Source organism: Oncorhynchus gorbuscha, linkage group LG14, assembly GCF_021184085.1.
Source record: "Oncorhynchus gorbuscha isolate QuinsamMale2020 ecotype Even-year linkage group LG14, OgorEven_v1.0, whole genome shotgun sequence".
Taxonomy (NCBI): Eukaryota; Metazoa; Chordata; class Actinopteri; order Salmoniformes; family Salmonidae; genus Oncorhynchus; species Oncorhynchus gorbuscha.
The window spans coordinates 39,590,227-39,611,918 of NC_060186.1; the positions used below are offsets into that span (position 1 = coordinate 39,590,227).

General features: G+C 43.9%; 2 protein-coding genes across 3 annotated transcripts in view; one reads left to right on the top strand and one right to left on the bottom strand.

Moving 5' to 3' along the window:
* LOC123994921 (midasin-like) overlaps positions 1–9,484 on the bottom strand; it is a 53,631-nt gene extending 44,147 nt beyond the window's left edge. The window contains 13 exon segments of the mRNA XM_046298030.1: positions 3,581–3,693; positions 3,804–3,899; positions 4,371–4,452; positions 5,956–6,149; positions 6,352–6,466; positions 6,563–6,666; positions 6,798–6,929; positions 7,101–7,310; positions 7,509–7,701; positions 7,801–7,908; positions 8,131–8,355; positions 8,615–8,841; positions 9,204–9,484. Of these exon segments, the coding sequence (XP_046153986.1) occupies positions 3,581–3,693; positions 3,804–3,899; positions 4,371–4,452; positions 5,956–6,149; positions 6,352–6,466; positions 6,563–6,666; positions 6,798–6,929; positions 7,101–7,310; positions 7,509–7,701; positions 7,801–7,908; positions 8,131–8,355; positions 8,615–8,841; positions 9,204–9,299 (1,895 nt within the window). The 5' untranslated portion in view covers positions 9,300–9,484.
* A 139-nt stretch (positions 9,485–9,623) lies between these two features.
* LOC123994924 (CASP8-associated protein 2-like) lies at positions 9,624–20,650 on the top strand. 2 transcript variants are annotated; one of them, XM_046298040.1, is made up of 11 exons: positions 9,624–9,994; positions 10,702–10,791; positions 12,048–12,125; positions 12,278–12,381; positions 12,521–12,595; positions 12,861–12,976; positions 13,172–15,906; positions 16,498–19,327; positions 19,449–19,548; positions 19,700–19,750; positions 19,838–20,650. In XM_046298040.1, exons 2-11 carry the CDS (start codon positions 10,737–10,739, stop codon positions 19,877–19,879), a joined length of 6,186 nt encoding a protein of 2,061 aa, XP_046153996.1. In that variant the 5' UTR covers positions 9,624–9,994; positions 10,702–10,736; the 3' UTR covers positions 19,880–20,650. The 2 variants fall into 2 exon arrangements, with proteins under 2 accessions (XP_046153996.1, XP_046153997.1); XM_046298041.1 differs by having other exon boundaries at positions 9,625–9,994; positions 19,700–20,650.
* Positions 20,651–21,692: the final 1,042 nt, after the last annotated feature.

A 21,692-nucleotide genomic window follows, 5' to 3' on the forward strand; every position in this document is an offset into this window, starting at 1 on the left:
GGTCCACAGACGATGCAATCTCAACCACACGGCACACTGCCCTAACCCATCTGGACAAGAGGAATACCTATGTGAGAATGCTGTTCAGCGACTACAGCTCAGCATTTAACACCATAGTACCCTCCAAACTCATCATCAAGCTCGAGACACTGGGTCTCGACCCCGCCCTGTGCAACTGGGTACTGGACTTCCTGACGGGCCGCCCCCAGGTGGTGAGGGTAGGTAACAACATCTCCACCCCGCTGATCCTCAACACTGGGGCCCCACAAAGGTGCGGTCTGAGCCCTCTCCTGTACTCCCTGTTCACCCACGACTGCGTGGCCACGCACGCCTCCAACTCAATCATCAAGTTTGAGGACGACACAACAGTGGTAGGCTTGATTAACAACAACGATGAGACGGCCTACAGGGAGGAGGTGAGGGCCCTCGGAGTGTGGTGTCAGGAAAATAACCTCACACTCAACGCCAGCCAAAACTAAGTAGTGGAGAGGGTAGTAAGTTTTAAGTTCCTCGGCGTACACATCACAGACAAACTGAATTGGTCCACCCACACAGACAGCATCGTGAAGAAGTCTCAGGTGGCTGAAGAAATTCGGCTTGTCACCAAAAGCACTCAAACTTCTACAGATGCACAATCAAGAGCATCCTGTCGGGCTGTATCACCGCCTGGTACGGCAACTGCTCCGCCCACAACCGTAAGGCTCTCCAGAGGGTAGTGAGGTCTGCACAACGCATCACCGGGGGCAAACTACCTGCCCTCCAGGACACCTACACCACCCGATGTCACAGGAAGGCCATAAAGATCATCAAGGACAACAACCACCCGAGTCACTGCCTGTTCACCCCGCTAGCGTCCAGAAGGCTAGGTCAGTTCAGGTGCATCAAAGCTGGGACCGAGAGACTGAAAAACAGCTTCTATCTCAAGGCCATCAGACTGTTAAACAGCCACCACTAACATTGAGTGGCTGCTGCTGACTCAACTCCAGCCACTTTAATAATGGGAATTGATGTAAAATATATCACTAGCCACTTTAAACAATGCTACCTAATATAATGTTTACATACCCTACATTATTTATCTCATATGTATACGTATATACTGTACTCTATATCATCTACTGCATCTTTATGTAATACATGTATCACTAGCCACTTTAAACTATGCCACTTTGTTTACATACTCATCTCATATGTATATACTGCACTCAATACCATCTACTGTATCTTGCCTACGCAGTTCTGTACCATCACTCATTCATATATCTTTATGTACATATTCTTTATCCCATTACACTTATGTGTATAAGGTAGTAGTTTTGGAATTGTTAGCTAGATTACTCGTTGGTTATTACTGCATTGTCGGAACTAGAAGCACAAGCATTTCGCTACACTCGCATTAACATCTGCTAACCCTGTGTATGTGACAAATAAAATTTGATTTGATTTAATTTGACCCCTTTCGCTGCAGGAGGAAAGTAATCCTTCGGCGGGAGGGTTTGAATATCTGAAGAAATATTTAGAAATTTGGTCTTTGGATCGATTCAAATGCATAAACATCTTGGCAGCGTTACGAAAAATTAATACAGGCTTTCACACAATACAGGCCTTCAATCCACACCTAAGACCAAAACTATATTGACAAATGATACACATGACTATGAAACGTGGATGAGCATCCACACTGGGAGGGAATGTTATCGTTCTACAGTAGCACTACACCTATCAATCAACTGATGGCCCAAATCAGCTCATCAACTAGCCTATTATCGGATTGTTGTTGTTTTTTTACACCACTCAATATGTGACAATGGACAGGCTAACGCAGGCCTCTCCAATCATGTTCCTGGAGAGCTACCGTCCTGTTGGTTTTCGCTCCAACTGAATGAGGTTAGTTACAACTGGGGATGGATTGAAAACCAACAGGAGGATAGATCTCCAGGAACGGGGTTGGATTGAAAACCAACAGGAGCTTAGCTCTCCAGGAACGGGGTTGGATTGAAACCCAACAGGAGGTTAGCTCTCCAGGAACGGGGTTGGATTGAAACCCAACAGGAGGTTAGCTCTCCAGGAACGGGGTTGGATTGAAACCCAACAGGAGGTTAGCTCTCCAGGAACGGGGTTGGATTGAAACCCAACAAGAGGTTAGCTCTCCAGGAACGGGGTTGGATTGAAAACCAACAGGAGGTTAGCTCTTCAGGAACGGGGTTGGATTGAAAACCAACAGGAGCTTAGCTCTCCAGGAACGGGGTTGGATTGAAAACCAACTGGAGCTTAGCTCTCCAGGAACGGGGTTGGATTGAAAACCAACAGGAGCTTTGGAGCCAACTGGAGCTCCAGGAACGGGGTTGGATTGAAACCCAACAGGAGGGGTTGGAGCTCTCCAGGAACGGGGTTGGATTGAAACCCAACCCAGGAACGGGGTTGGAGAAACCCAACAGGAGGTTAGCTCTCCAGGAACGGGGTTGGATTGAAACCCAACAGGAGGTTAGCTCTCCAGGAACGGGGTTGGATTGAAAACCAACAGGAGGTTAGCTCTCCAGGAACGGGGTTGGATTGAAAACCAACAGGAGGTTAGCTCTCCAGGAACGGGGTTGGATTGAAAACCAACAGGAGGTTAGCTCTCCAGGAATGGGGTTGGATTGAAAACCAACAGGAGGTTAGCTCTCCAGGAACGGGGTTGGATTGAAAACCAACAGGAGGTTAGCTCTTCAGGAACGGGGTTGGATTGAAAACCAACAGGAGGTTAGCTCTCCAGGAATGGGGTTGGATTGAAAACCAACAGGAGGTTAGCTCTCCAGGAACGGGGTTGGATTGAAAACCAACAGGAGGTTAGCTCTCCAGGAATGGGGTTGTAGCCTACAGAATGTAACCTATTAGAATATAATCAAATAACAAGGGATCAATTGCAACCATCGCCAGCTTGTTAAAACATCAATACGCGCTAGGTTTTCTACTGTGTCAATTTAACCCGACACTGAGTGAATGGAAACTAATGTTGGTGTAGCCTATTGTTATTATTTTATTTGTGTCCTATTTATGTTATCCAAAAGTGTCTGGCGTGGTAATTTCTTAGCCGGATCGGGGGGTAAAATATCCCTGGACTGTCCATATTTGAAAGGTGTAAATAAATCAAGTAAAATCAGGGGAATTGAGCTATTTGTGCCAGAAGGGTGTGGGTCGGAATCAGAGCCACACTGACACCTTTCCCGGGACTCAATAGGTTCTCTTGAATTCCCTGATGCAGCAGGAAAATTCTCGGCAACAAAAGCGGGATCAAGTTAAGATCCGACATCTGTAGGGATCGATTAAAAGTTTATTCCATCAACCAGCGGGGAGTCTACTTGGCTGTTTGCCCAGGTTGGGTAAGTGTTTGGCCTGGCACAGTGACTAGATGGTGTAAAACAGAGAGATTACGTGCACATACTGGCAGCCTGACCCAGTGCGTTCCATTAACCCCAGCTGCCAGCCAAATAACTGACTACTAACCCTTGTGCGGCCGGCTACTTCACTAGCTTAAACAAATTGGGATGCATCAGATGCCCCCAAATGTTATTTTAGGTCACACAGTTAGCTGACTTACTTGCAGATGCGGACCACTTCGTTCTGCTTCCGTTCCAGGGTCACTCTGCCCACCAAGGCCTCCAACTCCGTGCCAGAGATGCCAGGCTTGTACATCTGGCAGAAATGTGCGGCCTGAGGGGCACACGGCCATCACGTCAACAACAAACAGTCACAATGTCTGAGTCCCAAATGGCCCACCTTGACGGGCCACTGCCCGACATTTCCAGTGGTGCTGCACTTACCTTCTCTTTGGAGATGTTGAGCTTGCTCCCGATGACCTCAGCCATGCGTAGCCTACTCTCTGGTCGGGATAGCATGGCCGTGAAGCAGTCTAGGGCCTTAAAGGGGGAAAGCCACAAAACAGTACAGTAAAGAAGAGCGGGGGATTCAAACTGTTAAATGTTACAGCGACATTGATTTTTCCATTCAAAGATACGTTGTGCTATGCCAATGAATCTATCCATAGTCTATCCTAAACTAGCCTTGTTCAACCACCCTGATCAGCAGTACATTCTGGTTCATGAGGCTAACCCGAAACAGCTATGAAAAAGTGTGAAAGACATCGAATGCTAGCGCAGCTGCAGGATTTTCTTTCCGAACCAAGACTGGGTTATAATCTAATCTAATAATAGTCTCTATAACTCCTCAGTTCCACACAGAGTTCTAAGTTACAGTTTGCCTGATGATCAGTGGTGAATAATGATCTCTGATTTAAGCCGGTTCAAGGCAGAAAGCTTCATTAGCAAAGTAAATATGGCAGGCGGGCGATAACATTGGAATGCCAGCCTGTGCGGTGACTCAAGGCTTACCTCCAGAAAGACATGTTGAGCGGTGGCAGACGAGGTGCTGTCAAAGTTACTGCTGATCCTATCACACCATTTCAGCAGGTCTCTGTAAAATATAGTGCAGAGGTTACAGAAATATGACAATGATAGACAGAGGAGTTGGCTTAAGGACATTCAGATCTCGGAGCAGGCTAGATACAGGTCTAGGAGCAGGCTAGATACAGGTCTAGGAGCAGGCTAGATACAGGTCTAGGAGCAGGCTAGATACAGGTCTAGGAGCAGGCTAGATACAGATCTAGGAGCAGGCTAGATACTGATCTAGGAGCAGGCTAGATACTGATCTAGGAGCAGGCTAGATACTGATCTAGGAGCAGGCTAGATACTGATCTAGGACCAGGCTAGATACTGATCTAGGACCAGGCTAGATACAGATCTAGGACCAGGCTAGATACAGATCTAGGACCAGGCTAGATACTGATCTAGGAGCAGGCTAGATACTGATCTAGGAGCAGGCTAGATACAGATCTAGGAGCAGGCTAGATACTGATCTAGGAGCAGGCTAGATACAGGTCTAGGACCAGGCTAGATACTGATCTAGGACCAGGCTAGATACTGATCTAGGACCAGGCTAGATACAGATCTAGGACCAGGCTAAGTTTTGCAAATGAAAAAATACATTCAGTCTGTAAGTTAATTGCATTGATCCATGCAGGTAAACCATATACCACATTGAAGAGGGCCACAGAGGCCATATGGAAAAGCGTGCTGCCAACAACGAGGGATCTCCTACAAATGAGAGGGTCAGGCTTGAACTAGTTATCTAATGATAAGGGCTGTCCTGGTGTGACGTCTAGCATAAGTGAAACAAGCTCTATAGAAAGATGGGGCCAATCAATGGGCCATGGAGCGCAGGCAGCAGCACCCAGTGGAAAGCTAATTAAAGTCCTCAGGGCTGGCTGGTCATCTCATCTCCCAATAGGCCGCAACAGAGCCAAATGTAAACCACACAACCTTCCTCTGCTCTGGGACACGTGGTGGGATGGATGGGGCTTGCTGGGTTTGACTCTCTATATGATGGGAGGGGCTGAATAGCTAGGGAATTATGGCAAACAGTTTATCACAAGTTCTTGAGCTAACAGCGGCATATAGACAGATGGACTGTGTCATCTTTCAAAGCAGGGGAAAAAAATTGTTGTAGACACCCTTGGTGGGAATTTGAGGGTTGGCATTGTTAGCGGTGATTGGTTAAATCCATTTCCACAAGACATTTTAATAAATGTAAGTAGCTACAAAGTATAAAATGAAGCTTAAAGGAAATTTAATTTCAGGTTTTCATGTGTATCTGAGCTAGCCGTTTAAGTGGGCAGAAATACAGCCAGTATGACACATTTTGCATTATAAGAAGGGAAGAAGCTCAGATAAACATTAAAACATGAAATGACCCTGGGTATCAATAGAACTTCACTCAGAGACGCACCAAAACTATAAAAACAAAAAAAACATAAAAATGGGTAAATCATTCCTTTAACAGTTTTTTCCCCCAGCTTCAATATGTATCAGGTCTCAAAATCTTAAGATTTAAAAATGTTAGCATGTTACTGGGCATTACCTCAGGGACAGTCCCCTCCCCTCAAGGGACGTGGTCTTGCCTTCCAGCCTGTGATGGGACACCTCTGGGGGCTGCAGGCTGTCTGTGTGGCCCAGTGCCACCGGGTCAGGATCACTCTCTCCAGTCAGCTGGCAGTAAATATCCAGGAGGCGCTCCACAACAACCGTCAGGTTAGGGTACCTGTTCACCAGAACCTGCACAGACAAAGAATAACACTACCGGTAGCTTCAGGGACATCTTTTAGTATAGTAAGGTTAAACGGAATCAGTGTACTGAGCATTATGTGTACCGTAGTACATCGTGCTACAGAAACTACGCTTGATACAAACGGTCAAAATATAAAACCACAGGAAATCGATGTGGACTCCGTTTCGATCAAGTCCTCAGTCGTCTCACCTTCTTCAGTTCCTCTCGTGCCATGTTTCCCATCTGCAGTTTAGTCCAGTACTTGTCCAAGAGAGCTGCGTGGGTGTTCTGTGGTCTGTACCAACCTCCGGCACTGTGGAACATCCTACAAACAAACACAAACATCAGTTAGTTTCTGTGTTTAAAAAGAGGATGACATTTATAGAGTCACATGTGGGGCCACATATAATCATATTCTTACCTTCTGGTAGCAAAGAATTGGAAGCCTGGGGCCACTTCGACACAGTCCTCCCGTCCTGGGATCACCAGCTTTTTATTCTCCATCAAGGGAAGGAGTACAGATATCTGCAAGGCATACAAACTCATAGGATGACATACTAGAAAATACCTTGCAGGCTTGAACCCACTCCTACGGCAATAACCGCACAGGCCACTTCATGTAATTCCATGTGCGATTCAGGTGTGCAAATACCCACCACATCTAGAGGAGCATGGTCAATGTCCTCCAACAGGATCCAGTGTCCTTTAGAGACAGCCTGTGTCAGAGTGCCTGGCTGCCACACAAACTTCCCTGGGATATCAGTACAGCGATACATCCCGAGCAACATCTGCAACAACAACAAAAAAGACAGCAAAAGAGATTAGACAATTCCCATTTGCTACCGTTCAAAGAACGCTTAGAAAGCTCTCAGGAGGTTGAGGTCATACTCGTGTCATTGGACTCTCCCTCTACATGGACTGATACTGGAAAAAGATTTCATAGGTTGCCCATATTATACCTTGCTGTCAGTTTGATCCCCAAGTTGAACTTTGAGAATCTCTGGTGTTTTGGTGTGGCCAGTCACGGCAGCCAAGAACTCCACCAGGGCAGTTTTACCACATCCAATGGGCCCTTCCAGAAGGACAGCCTTCTGGGATGCCACGGCCATGGCCAGTCTCCGCAGGTTGCGACAGGTCGAATCCACCAGCACCAGATCCTTTAGGTTACCCTAGATTTGGAAATATATTTCCATGAATCAAATCAACACTACCGATGTTGTTTGAACCATATATCAAATACACTTCTTCAAATAACAAAACTATAAAGAATTTGATGGAGATTCCCTATTAAGTTTGCCTTTTAGTCTAGGACTAGATTTAATCTGTGTCCAGAAAAATCACCCCTTAATTTCAACAGGAAGTCTTACCTGTTCTGTCTGTTTGGGGGCGATCCTTGGTAGCACCACCCCACAGACAGCCACCACAGTCTGGGACAGGTCTTCTGACCCCACCTGACCCCGGGTGAATTTGTTCCCCTTCTCCTGGTGCCACATCACAGTGCCCTGATTAGCCAGGACAAGGGCCTTCTCTACCTCAAACTGCTGAGTTTCCTCCAGTGACCTAGATGTTTATAAACCGATACAAGCAAAGGTTATACACTGAAAAGGTCATTCATGCATTTACAACAGATAGTAATAATAGAAACATAAATTAACCTACTTTATCTTCATGTGCTGAATCTCGTCACTCGACAACACCTTTCTCAAAAAAATGGTTTTCTGATTGTCAGTCATGTGCGACACCAGGGCCAGACACTGGGCAGTGTAACTACACAGGAAAGAACCCAGACAACCACTGTTAGCATCTTCAAGTTGACTTCATTTGAACAAACAGAAGGTTGTAAAAGCATCAATCAAAGCATTCAGCCCGTTTCGGAGGTGCGAGGCGGCTTGATGTACAAGTACACCCCCTCCGGACAGGACGCTAGCCTGTCGCAAGGCCCGAGAGAGAATAGACTCGGTGAAAACGGTAGACAAGGTAGATACGCACCCTCGAACCATGATGTCGCTGGTGAGCAGTTGAGAAACACACGCACTCCAGTCCCAGAGGACTCGGAACTTGGCACAGTCGCTCTGGAGGAAGCGGAGGGTAGCACCCATTAGGTCCCGCAGCTTCATCCTCCTGGGGCCATACTGGACAGACGAGGACTCTTCACTGGTGAAGAAGAGCCTCTGGAACACTGGAGGGGCGTCGTTGAAGTACCTCGCAGCAAACCTGAGAAAGAAAAGAGGGGAGTGTAACAGCGTGGAAGTAGTGGTTGAAGTGGGCCGGTAGTACTGTGAATTTTCTACTGCTTGAGTACAAGCCCCTCATACAGAATACCAGCACTAAAATACAAACTCTGGTACAGTAAAAAAATAAAGTGAGCATTGGCAGCTTTTTCATGCCACTTCAAGCACTTAAGACGAGAATAGAAAAGATAACTAGTGTTTATGAAGTGTTCGTCACGTCGGAGATCAGAGGGTTCACTTACGCCTGTGCATCGGGACTGACGCCGAGGAGTTTGCTGAGCGCCACACACAGGCGCTCGTGGAGATCATGGTTGATTCTGCCGTCTGCTTTGATCCTCTGTGCGTTCCGCTCCAGCAGGTCCAGGATCAGCGGCCGGAGGTGGCGGGCGAGCAGCAATGTGTAGTCCTTCTCCAATAGCAGCTGAGACAAACATGCCAGGATGCTCTGTCTGTCCTGCTGGCTCCATATCTACAGACAAACAGAAAGACATGTCAGGTGAAAGTCAAGATTGACATTGAATTCATTAGGACTTTCCAGGCAACTGTAGACAAGCATTGGCTAAATCTATACCCTCCAATCTCAAGGGACATCCATCACTGTCATGTAAATAGCGTCCTGATAAAAGACAATTGTAATTGGGTTACATTTGCATTCATTAAGATGGTGTGTAGGCGTGGTGCAATTTCTTGGATGGTTAATAAGACGTTTAATCTATGCATATATAAGATGGTGGAATATGCAGATAGGATGCATCCCCTATCAATAAGTCATATAAAGAGACATATTACAGACACTATGGTTTTAACAAGTCAAGGAGAAATGTATCTTACCTGTTTAGTTAAATACTTGCTGAGTTCGTTGTGACTTTTGTCAATATGTCTGGATATGGTACCAAGTGATGACAGGCTCAATTCTAAATTTTCCATCGTACCATTTGTCGTTTAGGACATAGAGATCCACAGGGAAATGAACGATAATGGGTAAACACTGTAATAGCTTGTTATATTACTCGTTGACCAAATCGTGAGGTACATCACTTGTCTATCTAGGTTGTATCACAACACAGCAAGCACGTTCCCGTTACTGTTAAAATCCAGTCCACATGTGAGAAAATCAGAAACACTTCCGGTTCGGGCGATTGTCCAAATTATGTCGCTTAGATGACGCCGATGGAAGCGACAAGCATACCTACTTGAGATAGATGCTTTTTGCTTTGGATAAATCTAAACCAATTTCATAAAAGACACCCAACAGCACAGATAGAACAAGGACATAGTTATAAATATATTTATTGGGAGGTTCCAATTAAAGATGATTCACAATTTAATGACAGCGTTTTCGAGGTGTGAAACTGTGGTTTCCTATGATTAGAAAGTATTTTATTGACTTTGGCTTTGATTGAGTCTGGCCTAAACAACAGGCTGTTTTTATTTAATAATTTTATTTTGAACGCTTGAAAGTCCCGGAAGAGGTGCTGCATGTGTCTTGCAGAGACCGCGGGAAAATGTCGTTATTTCCTGCTCCCTGAAGAAGGTTGTCGAGTCGTCGCGACAGTGATTGTAAACAGATGATAAAGAATAATAACATGCTAAACAACATTCTTAGAATCGATTGTCATATGGTGAGTAGATAGTTTGTGTAAATTCACATTCCAAGGTTTTTTCATGATTTAATGTTCCTCGGTGTCTTGAGTTTGTAGATGGGTACGTTTGTGTGGGTCCCATAGCTAGCTAACGTTAGCTGGCTTGTGTCAGTCCGCTAGCTAAAGTATTGTAACGGTAACTATTTTGTGGCTGTGTCATTCCATCATATCCTTGCCCTTGGTGCATGTGACGTTACAAGGAGCCGACATAGCTCATTTTAAGTTTGCTCAATGAACTACAAACATAATTGTTTTGTTGTTAACTAAATGACTGGCTAACTAACAAGCTTACTAGCTACTCAATCTAGGCATTGGTACTAGTTAGTAGCTACCACCAACCCAGCAGAAGCCCTTGTGCTAGCCATTCCAGCCAGAGTAACATGTTTTGTAACGTTATGCTTCTTAGATCCTAGGTAGCTTGCTAGTTGACATTAGGCAGCTTACTGTTAATAACTAGCTAAAGTAGTTGACATTAGAAAGCTTACTGATCATTATAAGATCTAGCTAGTTGTGTGATCATGCTACAAGATAACTTAACGTTACTTCTTTTCAAATCCAGGCATTAGTCTCTAGAAGGTCCAAATGTGTTGCTGATCACTTTTCCAATCGACCTCACCAATTTCAAGATATCTGGACTCTTTTGCAAGTAATGCATGGCCTCACAAATTATGCATCGTTTCTTCCAGGTACATCTCTGAGCCATTGATTGAGCATCAGGAGAATGGAGGGGGATTTGATGGATGAAGTGTATGGTGACCTCAGCCAAGACCACCATAGTGAGTACAATGCTATAACCTATTTCACTGTCCATAGATGGTGGATTTTTTATTTATTTTTATTTCACCTTTATTTAACCAGGTAGGCCAGTTGAGAACCAGTTCTCATTGACAACTGCGACCCGACCAAGATAACGCAAAGCAGTGCGACAAAAACAACAACACAGAGTTACACATGGGATAAACAAACGTACAGTCAATAAAACAACAGAAAAATCTATATACAGTGTGTGCAAATGTAGTAAGATTAGGGAGGTAAGGCAATAAATAGACCATAGTGGTGAAACAATTACAATTTAGTATTAACACTGGAGTGATAGATGTGCAGATTATGATGTGCAAGTAGAGATACTGGGGTGCAAAAGAGCAAAAATAAATAACAATATGGGGATGAGGTAGTTGGGTGGGTTATATACTGCTGAAAGACATGGTACAACTTCCCTAAAGTACACTGAAGAAAAATATAAATGCAACAATTGCAAAGATTTTACTGAGTTACAGTTCATATAAGGAAATCAGTTAATTTACATAAATTCATTGGTCCCTAATCTGTGGATTTCTGATGACTGTGAATACAGATATGCAGTTGTTGGTCACAGATACTTTAATACATCCCCCTAAGGTTGAAAATCGAATTAGCATAATAATAAAAAACAATCCCCATAAAAAATCAGTTTAAGCTAGAGATGTGTTTTTTTTGCATTGGATGCGTCTCAGTCTGCCGTATCTGCCTATGGCACACTTCTACATCTACGGTGACAGTTGACAGAGCTAGAGCAGTGTTTGTCAGCTCTTCTCACAAAATTGTCTGTAGCCGAGAGAAGTAAACAAAATTGTGCACACAAATTGAGAGAAGCTTTTTGTGCATATGGAACATTTAAAAGATAATTTATCTCGGCTCATGAAACATTAGACCAACACTTCCCATGTTGCGTTTTATATTGTTGTTTAGTATAGTTACTGCCATGAGTTGATCTGTATTCTTATTGCGTAACTGTTCTGTCACAAAGCACTCTTATGGAAAAGTATGAATTCTCCTATTCTCTCTTGTATTGTTCGGTAAGGGTCGCGCCATACCGGATTTATACACTCAAAGAAAACACACATACCTATCTTATGTGGATCCCTTACTACATAAGCATATTATCTGTACTGTATCCAATAATATAAGGCATTTCTGCAGTAATATTATTCCATCTGATCAAATTACATGAAGTGCAATATGTGGGTAACTTTGCAATACTTTTACCCGACAGATACCACACCAGCTTTCAATGAAGACTCTGTGGATATTTATTTTGGTTTAGAAAGTCCAAAGATGAATTCGAACGCAGGTAAACATCACTCAAACACACACATTGGTTTCTTTACAAGATGGTCAGATATATATATATATATATATATTTTTTTTACAAGTAGAAAAGATACCCACGTTGCTGATATGAGAACTGAAAATACACTTTGTATTTGTGCGATCTTATTACAGAAAGGAATTACACACTCCTCTCACCACAGAATCTGAAATATATGGATTTGTATGAAGAAATCATAACAGAAGAACAGCAGGATAGAGAGTCTTCCTACAATGAGGTGTGTACCATAATGCTTATCCAATTCATATATGCATTATTTATTTAAACCCCCGGGTTTGTCTTAAATGGAATGCTGGTACACAGCTCCTTTTCCCATCAGAAATGAATAACCATCAGTACCCCCTATCTCATTACAGTTGAGGACCAGATTCAATGCAGCACAAAGCCAAGTTGATGAGTTAATGAGAAGGTTGCAGCAGACTGAAACACAGGTTAGTAATAGAAAGTCTTAAGAGTCACTCATGTATTAGTAGTACCCCTTGAAATAATTTGATTGTACAAATAAAAATGTTCCATGACAATCATGAATGTGATTCTGTCGCGATGAAAAGGCTAAATTGGCAAAATTATCACATTGATTATCCCATTTACATTTTTAGTCATTTAGCAGACGCTCTTGTCCCGAACTAATTACATTACAGTTGGTGTAAGTTAGTGTTACCACTTACGTGCTTGACATGCGTTTTCCCTTTGAAGAATACAACGCTGAACACCGAGAACAGCCGCCTGAAGAAGAACATCTGTGCGCTCATCAAGACCGCTAAAATGGAGGTTGTGCGGAAGGACGAGGAGATAAATAGGTTGAGCCAAAGGCAAGTGTCTTGGACCTTCATATACACCTGTGAAGTGGTAACTCGTAGTTGGCAGGGTACTCACGGTTATTTAGGGATGTACATCTCCAACGGGGACAGGCAAGAACAAAAAAATACACATTTGACACAAATGTATACTTTCTATGAACTCTCTGTAAATCTAAGCATGTGAGTAAATTATGTTTCAACTTTTAGTTTCAGGCCAAGGAGGGGTCCTGTAGTTCACCATCAATCTCAGATGAACTGCCTGAGAAATCCAATTCCAAACCGACTGAATCCTACGGGGCCGTCTCAACTTAGCCAACCACAAGTTCCAAACCGACTGAATCCTACGGGGCCGTCTCAACTTAGCCAACCACAAGTTCCAAACCGACTGAATCCTACGGGGCCGTCTCAACTTAGCCAACCACAAGTTCCAACCCGACTGAATCCTACGGGGCCGTCTCAACCTAGCCAACCACAAGTTCCAAACCGACTGAATCCTACAGGGCAGTCACAACCTAGCCAACCACAAGTTCCAACCCGACTGAATCCTACTGGGCCGTCTCAACTTAGCCAACCACTTGTTCCAACTAGACAGAATATTACAGGGCAGCCTCCACCAAGTCAACCCCCGGGTCCTAGACAGGATTGTGTTGTAAAGGATCTTAGCCAGCTACTCTGTAAAGACAGAGATGTGGTCCACCCCCTTCTCCCTCCAACCCCCTCTGATGCAACAGTTTTCCGACCACCTCTTCCTGATACAACAGTTGTCAGACCACCTCTTCTTGATGCAACAGTTCTCAGACCACCTCTTCCTGTCACTTCAAAGACCGCTAAAGGAGATTCAGAAGCTCCAGTGAAACGCACTGTTGGTAGTTCCAGCCAGGACTGTGTGAATAGACACCCTACACGTGAACTTGACCCGTCAGACGAGCCGAAACAAACCAAGCACAGAGAAGGCGGAGGTGGAAATCCGAGGCTGTCCGACTCAAATGAGCAGCGAAAATATAACTCCAAGTCAAGCAGATGCCCTCGTCTCTCAGATGTTGAGGTACGCAGGAGATCAGAGCGGGCCAAAAATCCAACCTCTGACATTTTGCATTGCACTGCTTCCTCTGACCGCACTTCCGAAGGATTGTCTAAAGATTGTGCAGCCTATCAATCAAAAGGTTCTAGTCGGCATTATCAGGAGCTCAGGCGTGATAAGGGTGATGGTAATAGGCATAGTAGAGGTACTAAAGACATTTCCTCTAACAGAAAGCATGCCTGTGAATCTTTTAATCGCAAGGGAGGGACAAGTCCTCCAAGGGACCGTCAAAGGAAAGAGGAGAGAAGAAGAGAGGATGAGGTCAGAAAAGAAAAGAATACATCAAAAAAATCAGGAGAAAGAAAAAGCACTTGTACAGAGAGAAGAAGAACAAAGGAAAGTGGCCGATGCAGTAAGGACAAGACAATGGACGACAGTAAAGTCGGGGGGCAAAGGACTGGTGAGAAGTCTGAATTTCTTCCATCTGAGGCTAAAGTGGCTGCGAAAAGCTCTGTAGAGGAAACTGGTCCAAACAGAAAGTTAAGTTTCATGGAAACTCTGAATCTTACCCTGTCACCAGTTAAAAAACCAAGACAGCGTGCTGAAACCAAGGAACGGGAGGGCACACCACCTGAGGAAGTTTCTGAAGACCAGTCAGCGGAAGACAGTGGACAGCCTGATCTCGACAAGTTACTCATCTTAGACGAAATCAACAGCAGTGTGGTAGAGACCGACGAGGTATTTGAGGACCCAGTGGTACAGCCCACTTCAGAAATCCCAATGCCTTCGGAACCTGGAAGTATTGACCTTAGACATACAGACAAAGAACCTTGTCAGGATGCTAACAAAGGTCTGACTGAGGCCACAGTGGCCAAAAAGCAACCTAAGTGCCAGTTAGAAGTGGAAGACACTATTGTCCAAGGTGTCTCTGAAGGTAAGCCTGAGCTGCCGGAGGCCACAGTGGATCAGAGGACTGAACCCACCACACCAGAACCTCTCAGGGAGGTTTGTGTTTCAGCTCCAGACTGTGCCATTGTTTTGAGAACTCCACTGAAAAGCAGACCTGAAGAATGTGCCTCTGCGAATAAATCGAGTGAGTCTGAGGATTTTACTGCTGCTGCTGTCACTGCTCTTACTGTGGCTGGGAATTGTGGAAACAATTCAAATACTGACACTGGCCTATCGTCTAACGGATTTACCCCTGACCATTCAAAGGAAAATGTAGTTCTTATTACTGACAATCGGGTGTGTAAGCCAAACGGTAAAACTCCCAGTGCTTTGGTCTGTGAAAGTCAAGCTGTTGAAACTGTGACACATGTTCCACCCGCTGCTGTCTGTGTGGGACACCCTGCTGTTGAAGGTGTTTCAGGAAAAGAACCATCGGAATCTCTGCAATTGCCACTGCCTGCCTCTGTTATTTCAACCTCTAGTCTAGACGTGACAGCAGAGGTGCAAGATATTTCCAAGCATGGTGTTTCCAGTACGATTAGCATGGAGGTAATTCCAGAGATCTGCATTCCATCTGAGATCGTTGAAGATGCCACAGAGATACCTCTGGAGTGTGAGAAAGAGCGAACTGTTGTGGAACAAGGTTCACCGTTGAGCGGTTTTGAAGTGTCTAAGGTGAGCAGCACAACGGGAGAGGTTGCACCATCAGCACAGCACAACAGTGGCTTGTCACAAACGCCAAAAAAGTCCCTTGATTCTGAGCCAAGTCACACAGAGAATGAGGACATGAATGTTGAGCCCTCTAGCTCCATTCCATTGGCCCATGATGAGAACTCGATGATGCTTACACTGGGCAGCCTTAAAGGTATTCCAGATGCCATCAGCCCACTCACAAGCCCAGTCCGTCCAATGAGGAAAAGCCATCAGCCGCCATGTCACAGCAAACCCGCTTACGTCAAGAGTCTTCGCAAAGGTAAGCATCACTTAGATGACAATTCATCACTTAAATGACAATGAACCTCGTATTCATTACAGCACCATACCAGAGTCTACATGTACATCTAAGGCGCGTTTCTATGATATGTTGTTAAAAAGATGGGAAAGGTCCTAAAAAATGCTTCTCTGTGACATAACAGGGTGGGATTATTATTTATTTTTTTTTTCAGTTGATTTTTCAAAGTCTACAACGAGTTTCTAGCCAGAGGGAAGAGTATTTTCTTGCTCCCCACATCACAGTTTAAACTGTTGAAATTTTTAATGATGTAATCGGGTAGAACTTTCAAAAGTTGTTTTCACATGTAGACAATGGTATTGTCCTGGAGATGATCAAATGACGTTGAAAAGTGGTGGAGTTGCTCTTTAAGATATGTCACCATGGGTATGGTTAAGATTTTATTAATTGTATGAAAATGTTTAATTATTGTCAAAGTTAAGAAAATGCAGCAGTAGCCTATGTTTGTAATCATCTGCCTAATTCCATGATACTGAATTTACTTTGTCAACATAGGCCTACAGGTTATGCCTTTTACTTAGCTAATGAAACCAAAAATCTTGTATTTGACAGAGTTTACCAGTGCTGCTGGGGATCCCAATTCAAAGAAGTTAGATGTGAATATGGAGAACAAGAATCCTGGCCGCTCCATTGCAAGTGCTACACAACAAGCTGTGGATCGGGCTTCTGTCCGTTCTTCCAGCCCTGAGGATGAATTGGAAGAGGGTGAAATCCTTAGTGAAGGGGAAGAAACGCCAAGTTCTCCAGCCAAAACGGTTAGGCCCACAAGCCCGGTTAAAAGTCAACAAATTCCCAAGTCATCCCCTAGGCTTTCCAAGAAGTCTCTTGAAGAGAAAGGGAATTCTAAACTCTTAAGTAAAACCTTGATTTCACCAGTTAGAAGCCCCATGTCAAAATCTCGCTATAAAACGGTTCAACCTCCGTTACCCAAAGCTGCCTTGTGTACCGTGGAGGAGGTTATGGCCATGTTTGTAAAGATCCGCTATGCGTGCAGGAAAAAGTACATGAAGCTTCGTTCAACCTTCTCTAAGGAACGCTTCTGCGGTGTTATGGACATGTCCCTTGACTCTTTTACAGACTTTGTTGATAGTGTCAGCTTTACTAAACTATGCAGCCAAGAAGATGACCTCAAAGTGAAATTGAAGAACAACATAATGTCTGTTTTGAGTAAGTTATCAAATAATGGCATTGTCAACCGCATCTTTGACCAGGAACCACTTAATATGAAGTCGAAACTGTGGGAATTTGTGAATGTGCAGTTAGACTTCTTATTCAAGGAAATTCAGACTGCTCTGAGAAGTGTTTGCAAATCCTCAAATGGAAACCAGTCTGCAGGAGCTGAAAAAAGGGACTTGAGTCTCTCCAAGCAGCCAGTGAAGTCCCCCAAGCAGCCAGTGAAGTCCCCCAAGCAGCCAGTGAAGTCCCCCAAGCAGCCAGTGAAGTCCCCCAAGCAGCCAGTGAAGTCCCCCAAGCAGCCAGTGATGTCATCGGTGTCCACAGCCTCTAAACTTAAAAGACCGCAGGGAGCGGTGCAAAAAACGAATTGTGTGTCCAGAACATCTGCAAGTAAAAGACCGCAAGAGGAATTAACAGACTGTGTTGAACCCAACATAAAAAGAAACAGGGCTCAGACTCTCCCCCCTTGCAAAACCGGTCTTGGAAGAGGAAAAAATATTAAAATGTCATTTGAAGAAGACAAGGAATCAGAGCCTCAAACCTCAGATCATCCTCTTATGCAACCTCCTTTGCAACACGGGTTAGAGATCTTATCATCAAACAGCCCTTCGTCTGCTGAGAAAACGGCTGCCTATGTTCGCCGGCTGTCTCAAAATGGCTCACTCCATGACAAGTCTGACTTCGAAATCCTCACAGAACAGCAAGCCTCCAACCTAACATTCAACCTGGTGACAGACTCCCAGATGGGAGAGATCTTCAAGTGTCTGTTACAAGGGTCTGATCTGCTAGAAACTAATGTCTCAGCTGGGGACAATCACGGCTGGCCTCTTGGTACTCCTCGGAAAGGAGAGCGCTTCCGAGGCGTTACCACCCCAAGCAAAGTTTGTACCACAACCAAAGTTGGTTCTCCCTCTAAAGTCATTGCCACATGGTCTTCTATTTCACCTTGCAAGTTTTCCTCTCCAAATTCAAAAGTCCAAATTCCACTAAATCCAGCTTTGTTGGATGAGAGTTGCATGTTGGAGGTGCCCTCCAGCCTACCAGAAGACAAAATGACATTGCAGTCCAGTGTGTTCTCGCAGAGATCTTATTCCATTTTGGCAGAAGATCTGGCTGTCTCCCTCACAATTCCTTCACCTCTCAAGTCTGACAATCACCTCAGCTTCTTGCACCCAGCCAGCGTGGAGCCCATGGCTGCTCCAGATAGTGTCATCAGTGCACATTTCAGTGAGGATGCTCTTATGGATGGGGAAGATGCTACAGAGCAGGACATTCACCTTGCCCTGGACACAGACAACTCCAGCGGTGCGTCAAGCGGTGGTGGCAGGACTAGGGAGGCTCCTGTTAACCCCCTGTTTCACTTCAAGCCTCACTTGCCCATGCAGGCAGTAGTGATGGAGAAGTCAAATGATCATTTCATTGTGAGGATACGGCATGCAAACACCAGCCCAGACATCAACTCCAACAACTCAGGTGTCAACTTCACCAACCTAGGCATCAACTGCACCAACCCAGGCATCAACTTCTCCAACCTAGGCAACAACTCCACCAGCCTAGTGGTCAACCCCACATGCCGAGGAATTAAATCAACAAGCCAAGGAGTCAACTCTTCAAGCCCAGGAAGTGTAAACTCTACCTACCCAGGAAATAACTCTACCAACAAAGACACAAACTCAAGCTACCCATGTGTCAACTCCACAAGCCCACAAGTCAACTGCACCAACCCAGTTATCTACCCCATACGTGCAGACATCAATCCAAGGGCTGTCTCAGGCCCTCAAACACCACCAGGAGAAGAACAACATGGCAAAGACCAAGGAAAAACTCCTTCGAAAACCCATTTTTCAGAGGCCAGTCCTCCTTTCTACCTTTCCACAGGCACCGAAACAGCATCTGCGCTGTCTTCACCATGCCTCACCATCATAGAAGACACACCGGAGAGGGACCACAGCAAGGGTAAGACGGGGAAAAAGCGGACAAGGCACCACGTCGAAATGAAAGCAAAGCGGCCTAAAAAGGACGTGATCCCTGAGAAGATCAAGCATAAAAATAAGTCCTCAAAAAGGGCCAAAGGAAAGGAGACTAGAAGCTCCAAGAGCGAGAGAAGTAAAGTCACTACTCCACCCCAATCTACCCCATCACCCAACAGCCTGTCTGCCAAGAATATCATCATAAGAAAGGGGGCAGTGGTGGTGACTTGGACAAGGTGAGTTGGGTTTTAACTTTCATGCCTTTTTGTTTACGTACCATCTTGCATGTTAGCTGTTGGGGAGTCTTCAAGGTCAAGTGTCATGATTTTCACTGAAAACCATCGTTTTCTTTTAAAGGGATGAAGACCGAGATATTCTCCTCGCGCTGAAGATGAAAGGTGCCTCTCCAGATACTTTCTCTTCCCTATCGGAGAAGATGAACAAGACACCCGCTCAGGTACGTCTTTACCTATTTGCTGTGTTTGGAGTTTTCTTTTTCATAGTAATGGAATTCTATGTTTTTGATTTGAGACTAGTAGTTATTGCTGAGCATTAATGTCGGTTCTGTATATTTGAGTATTTAAAAAATATATATATATATCTTTTAGATCGCAGAGAGATTTTCCCAGCTGATGAAGCTTTTTAAGAAGAAGAAGATGGCAAGTTGACTTTCTAGAATCGTAGAATTTTTCTTCATTCAATGAAGATTTCGTGTACTATGCTTTTTTTTTATTTTTTTAACTCAGATGTCGCAAGGTCAAGGCTCAAATTTCCCATTTGATGAATGAGCAGAAGCAGATCATCTGAATTTGATCCCTGGAATTGATGGCCCTGGAACATATGAAGGCCAAACCAACTAGATCTCAAACTGAATTGTTTTTGTTTTTTGTTTGTTTGATGGGTGGTCAGCAAGGATCAGAATATCCTTGAGGTAACATCCACACAGGCTTCAATGTATCATCTCCCCACAGCGTTAAATCCGATCTACCATGTTGATCCTGGGCAATATCCCATATCAACTTCACAACTCTTAATATGCCCCAGCAAGTTTATACCGTACGTGGAGTTAAACACTGCTGCAATCATACATTTAATCTGAACTAATTGACACATTTTTAGCAGTAAATGGGGAGTTGTCTCTGATACTTTTATGGAGCATTGTCGTATGTACTAAAGTTACTTTTTATACAACGTCTGGGGGGGGGTTGTTTGGAATTAAAGATTGGAACTACAATTCAGGTCACATTTATATCTTATTAAATGCTGTAAGGTCACATGGCAGAAAGTACATTTTACTGTACGGTATGTCAACAGTATTCTATTTTGGATATATATTGTACTGACTTCAAGATGGTCAGTTAAATGAATAAATAAGGCGTACACGTTCAATTTTATGTACGATTCAAGGTGGTATGTTTATAGAAATTAAGGATTTTAAGGGGAACATTTCCTGTCAGATTTTTGGTTGGTTGGTTTTGGATGAGTGACTACCTGGTTAAACAAATGTACACTGTATATTGTGCATATTTTGGTTTTGTAAATAAAGTGTATTTATTTAACTTGGTTTTGATTTATTAATGGAAATTGAACTCAATGACTACTTGCCACCCAAATGAGTACAGCATATTTTAGGCACATTCTCAACTGCTGCTTAGGTTTTATTAGCAACGGGCAGCATATCTTCTGGCCAAAAGTATAAAAGCTTCATGGTCATAGTTCAGCACACTTATTTTTGCTGCAACAGCTGTCATGTGATATTGTTCATTAATAATTAATCCTTCTGGAGGGCAATGTTTCAAGGTAATACATGCTCTAATATAAATATGCAGAAACTGGGCCACGAAGTATGGGAATTGAAGTCAGTGCCTAAGGATGTACTTGCCTTAGCTCACTGAAACAAAGTTGAATGAAGTTGGTTATAGCAGAGTGATTGTAAGGACACCTTCTCTTTCATGAGAAATGAATGTCATGGAATGGGATCATGGGGTTGAGACTCACATTTGGGTGTATTAAAGGGATATTTCACAAAAATATGTTTGGGATTCCTTACCCTGTAAACCGTCTAGGGAGAAAGTATGACAGCAATCTGGGCTTTGTTATTGTTTAACTGGCCGCTAATGTAGGTAACATTGACTTGCGTTGGATTTGTACCACAAATGCTAAAAAGTTAGCCTTTGAAACGGCCAGGTAAACAAAACCAAAGCATAGATTGCCGTCACACCTTGTCCATCGACTGTTTACAGGGTAAGGAAACCAATATGCCATGTTATAATTTGGGTGGACTATCCCTTTAACCACACAGTACCACGCAATGTAAAAGTAAGTGTTCAATACATTCCATAATTGATTTTTCTTTCCAATGACTAAATTGTTAACTCATTTTTAGGAATCTAAATGGGCTACTAAATATCAATGGAAACCATGTGAATATGTTGTTCTAATTGTGTCATCTGTTAACAGTTTTCATTTATTTAATTAACAGAACTTTTGGGGAGGTCTGGTTGGTCTGTTGCCAGACTAGTCCAGTGCCTTAAATAGCCCACCGTGCAGTGAACTATGAGATGGGGCATGACTCGTTGAGCATTCTGTCTGACCCAATAG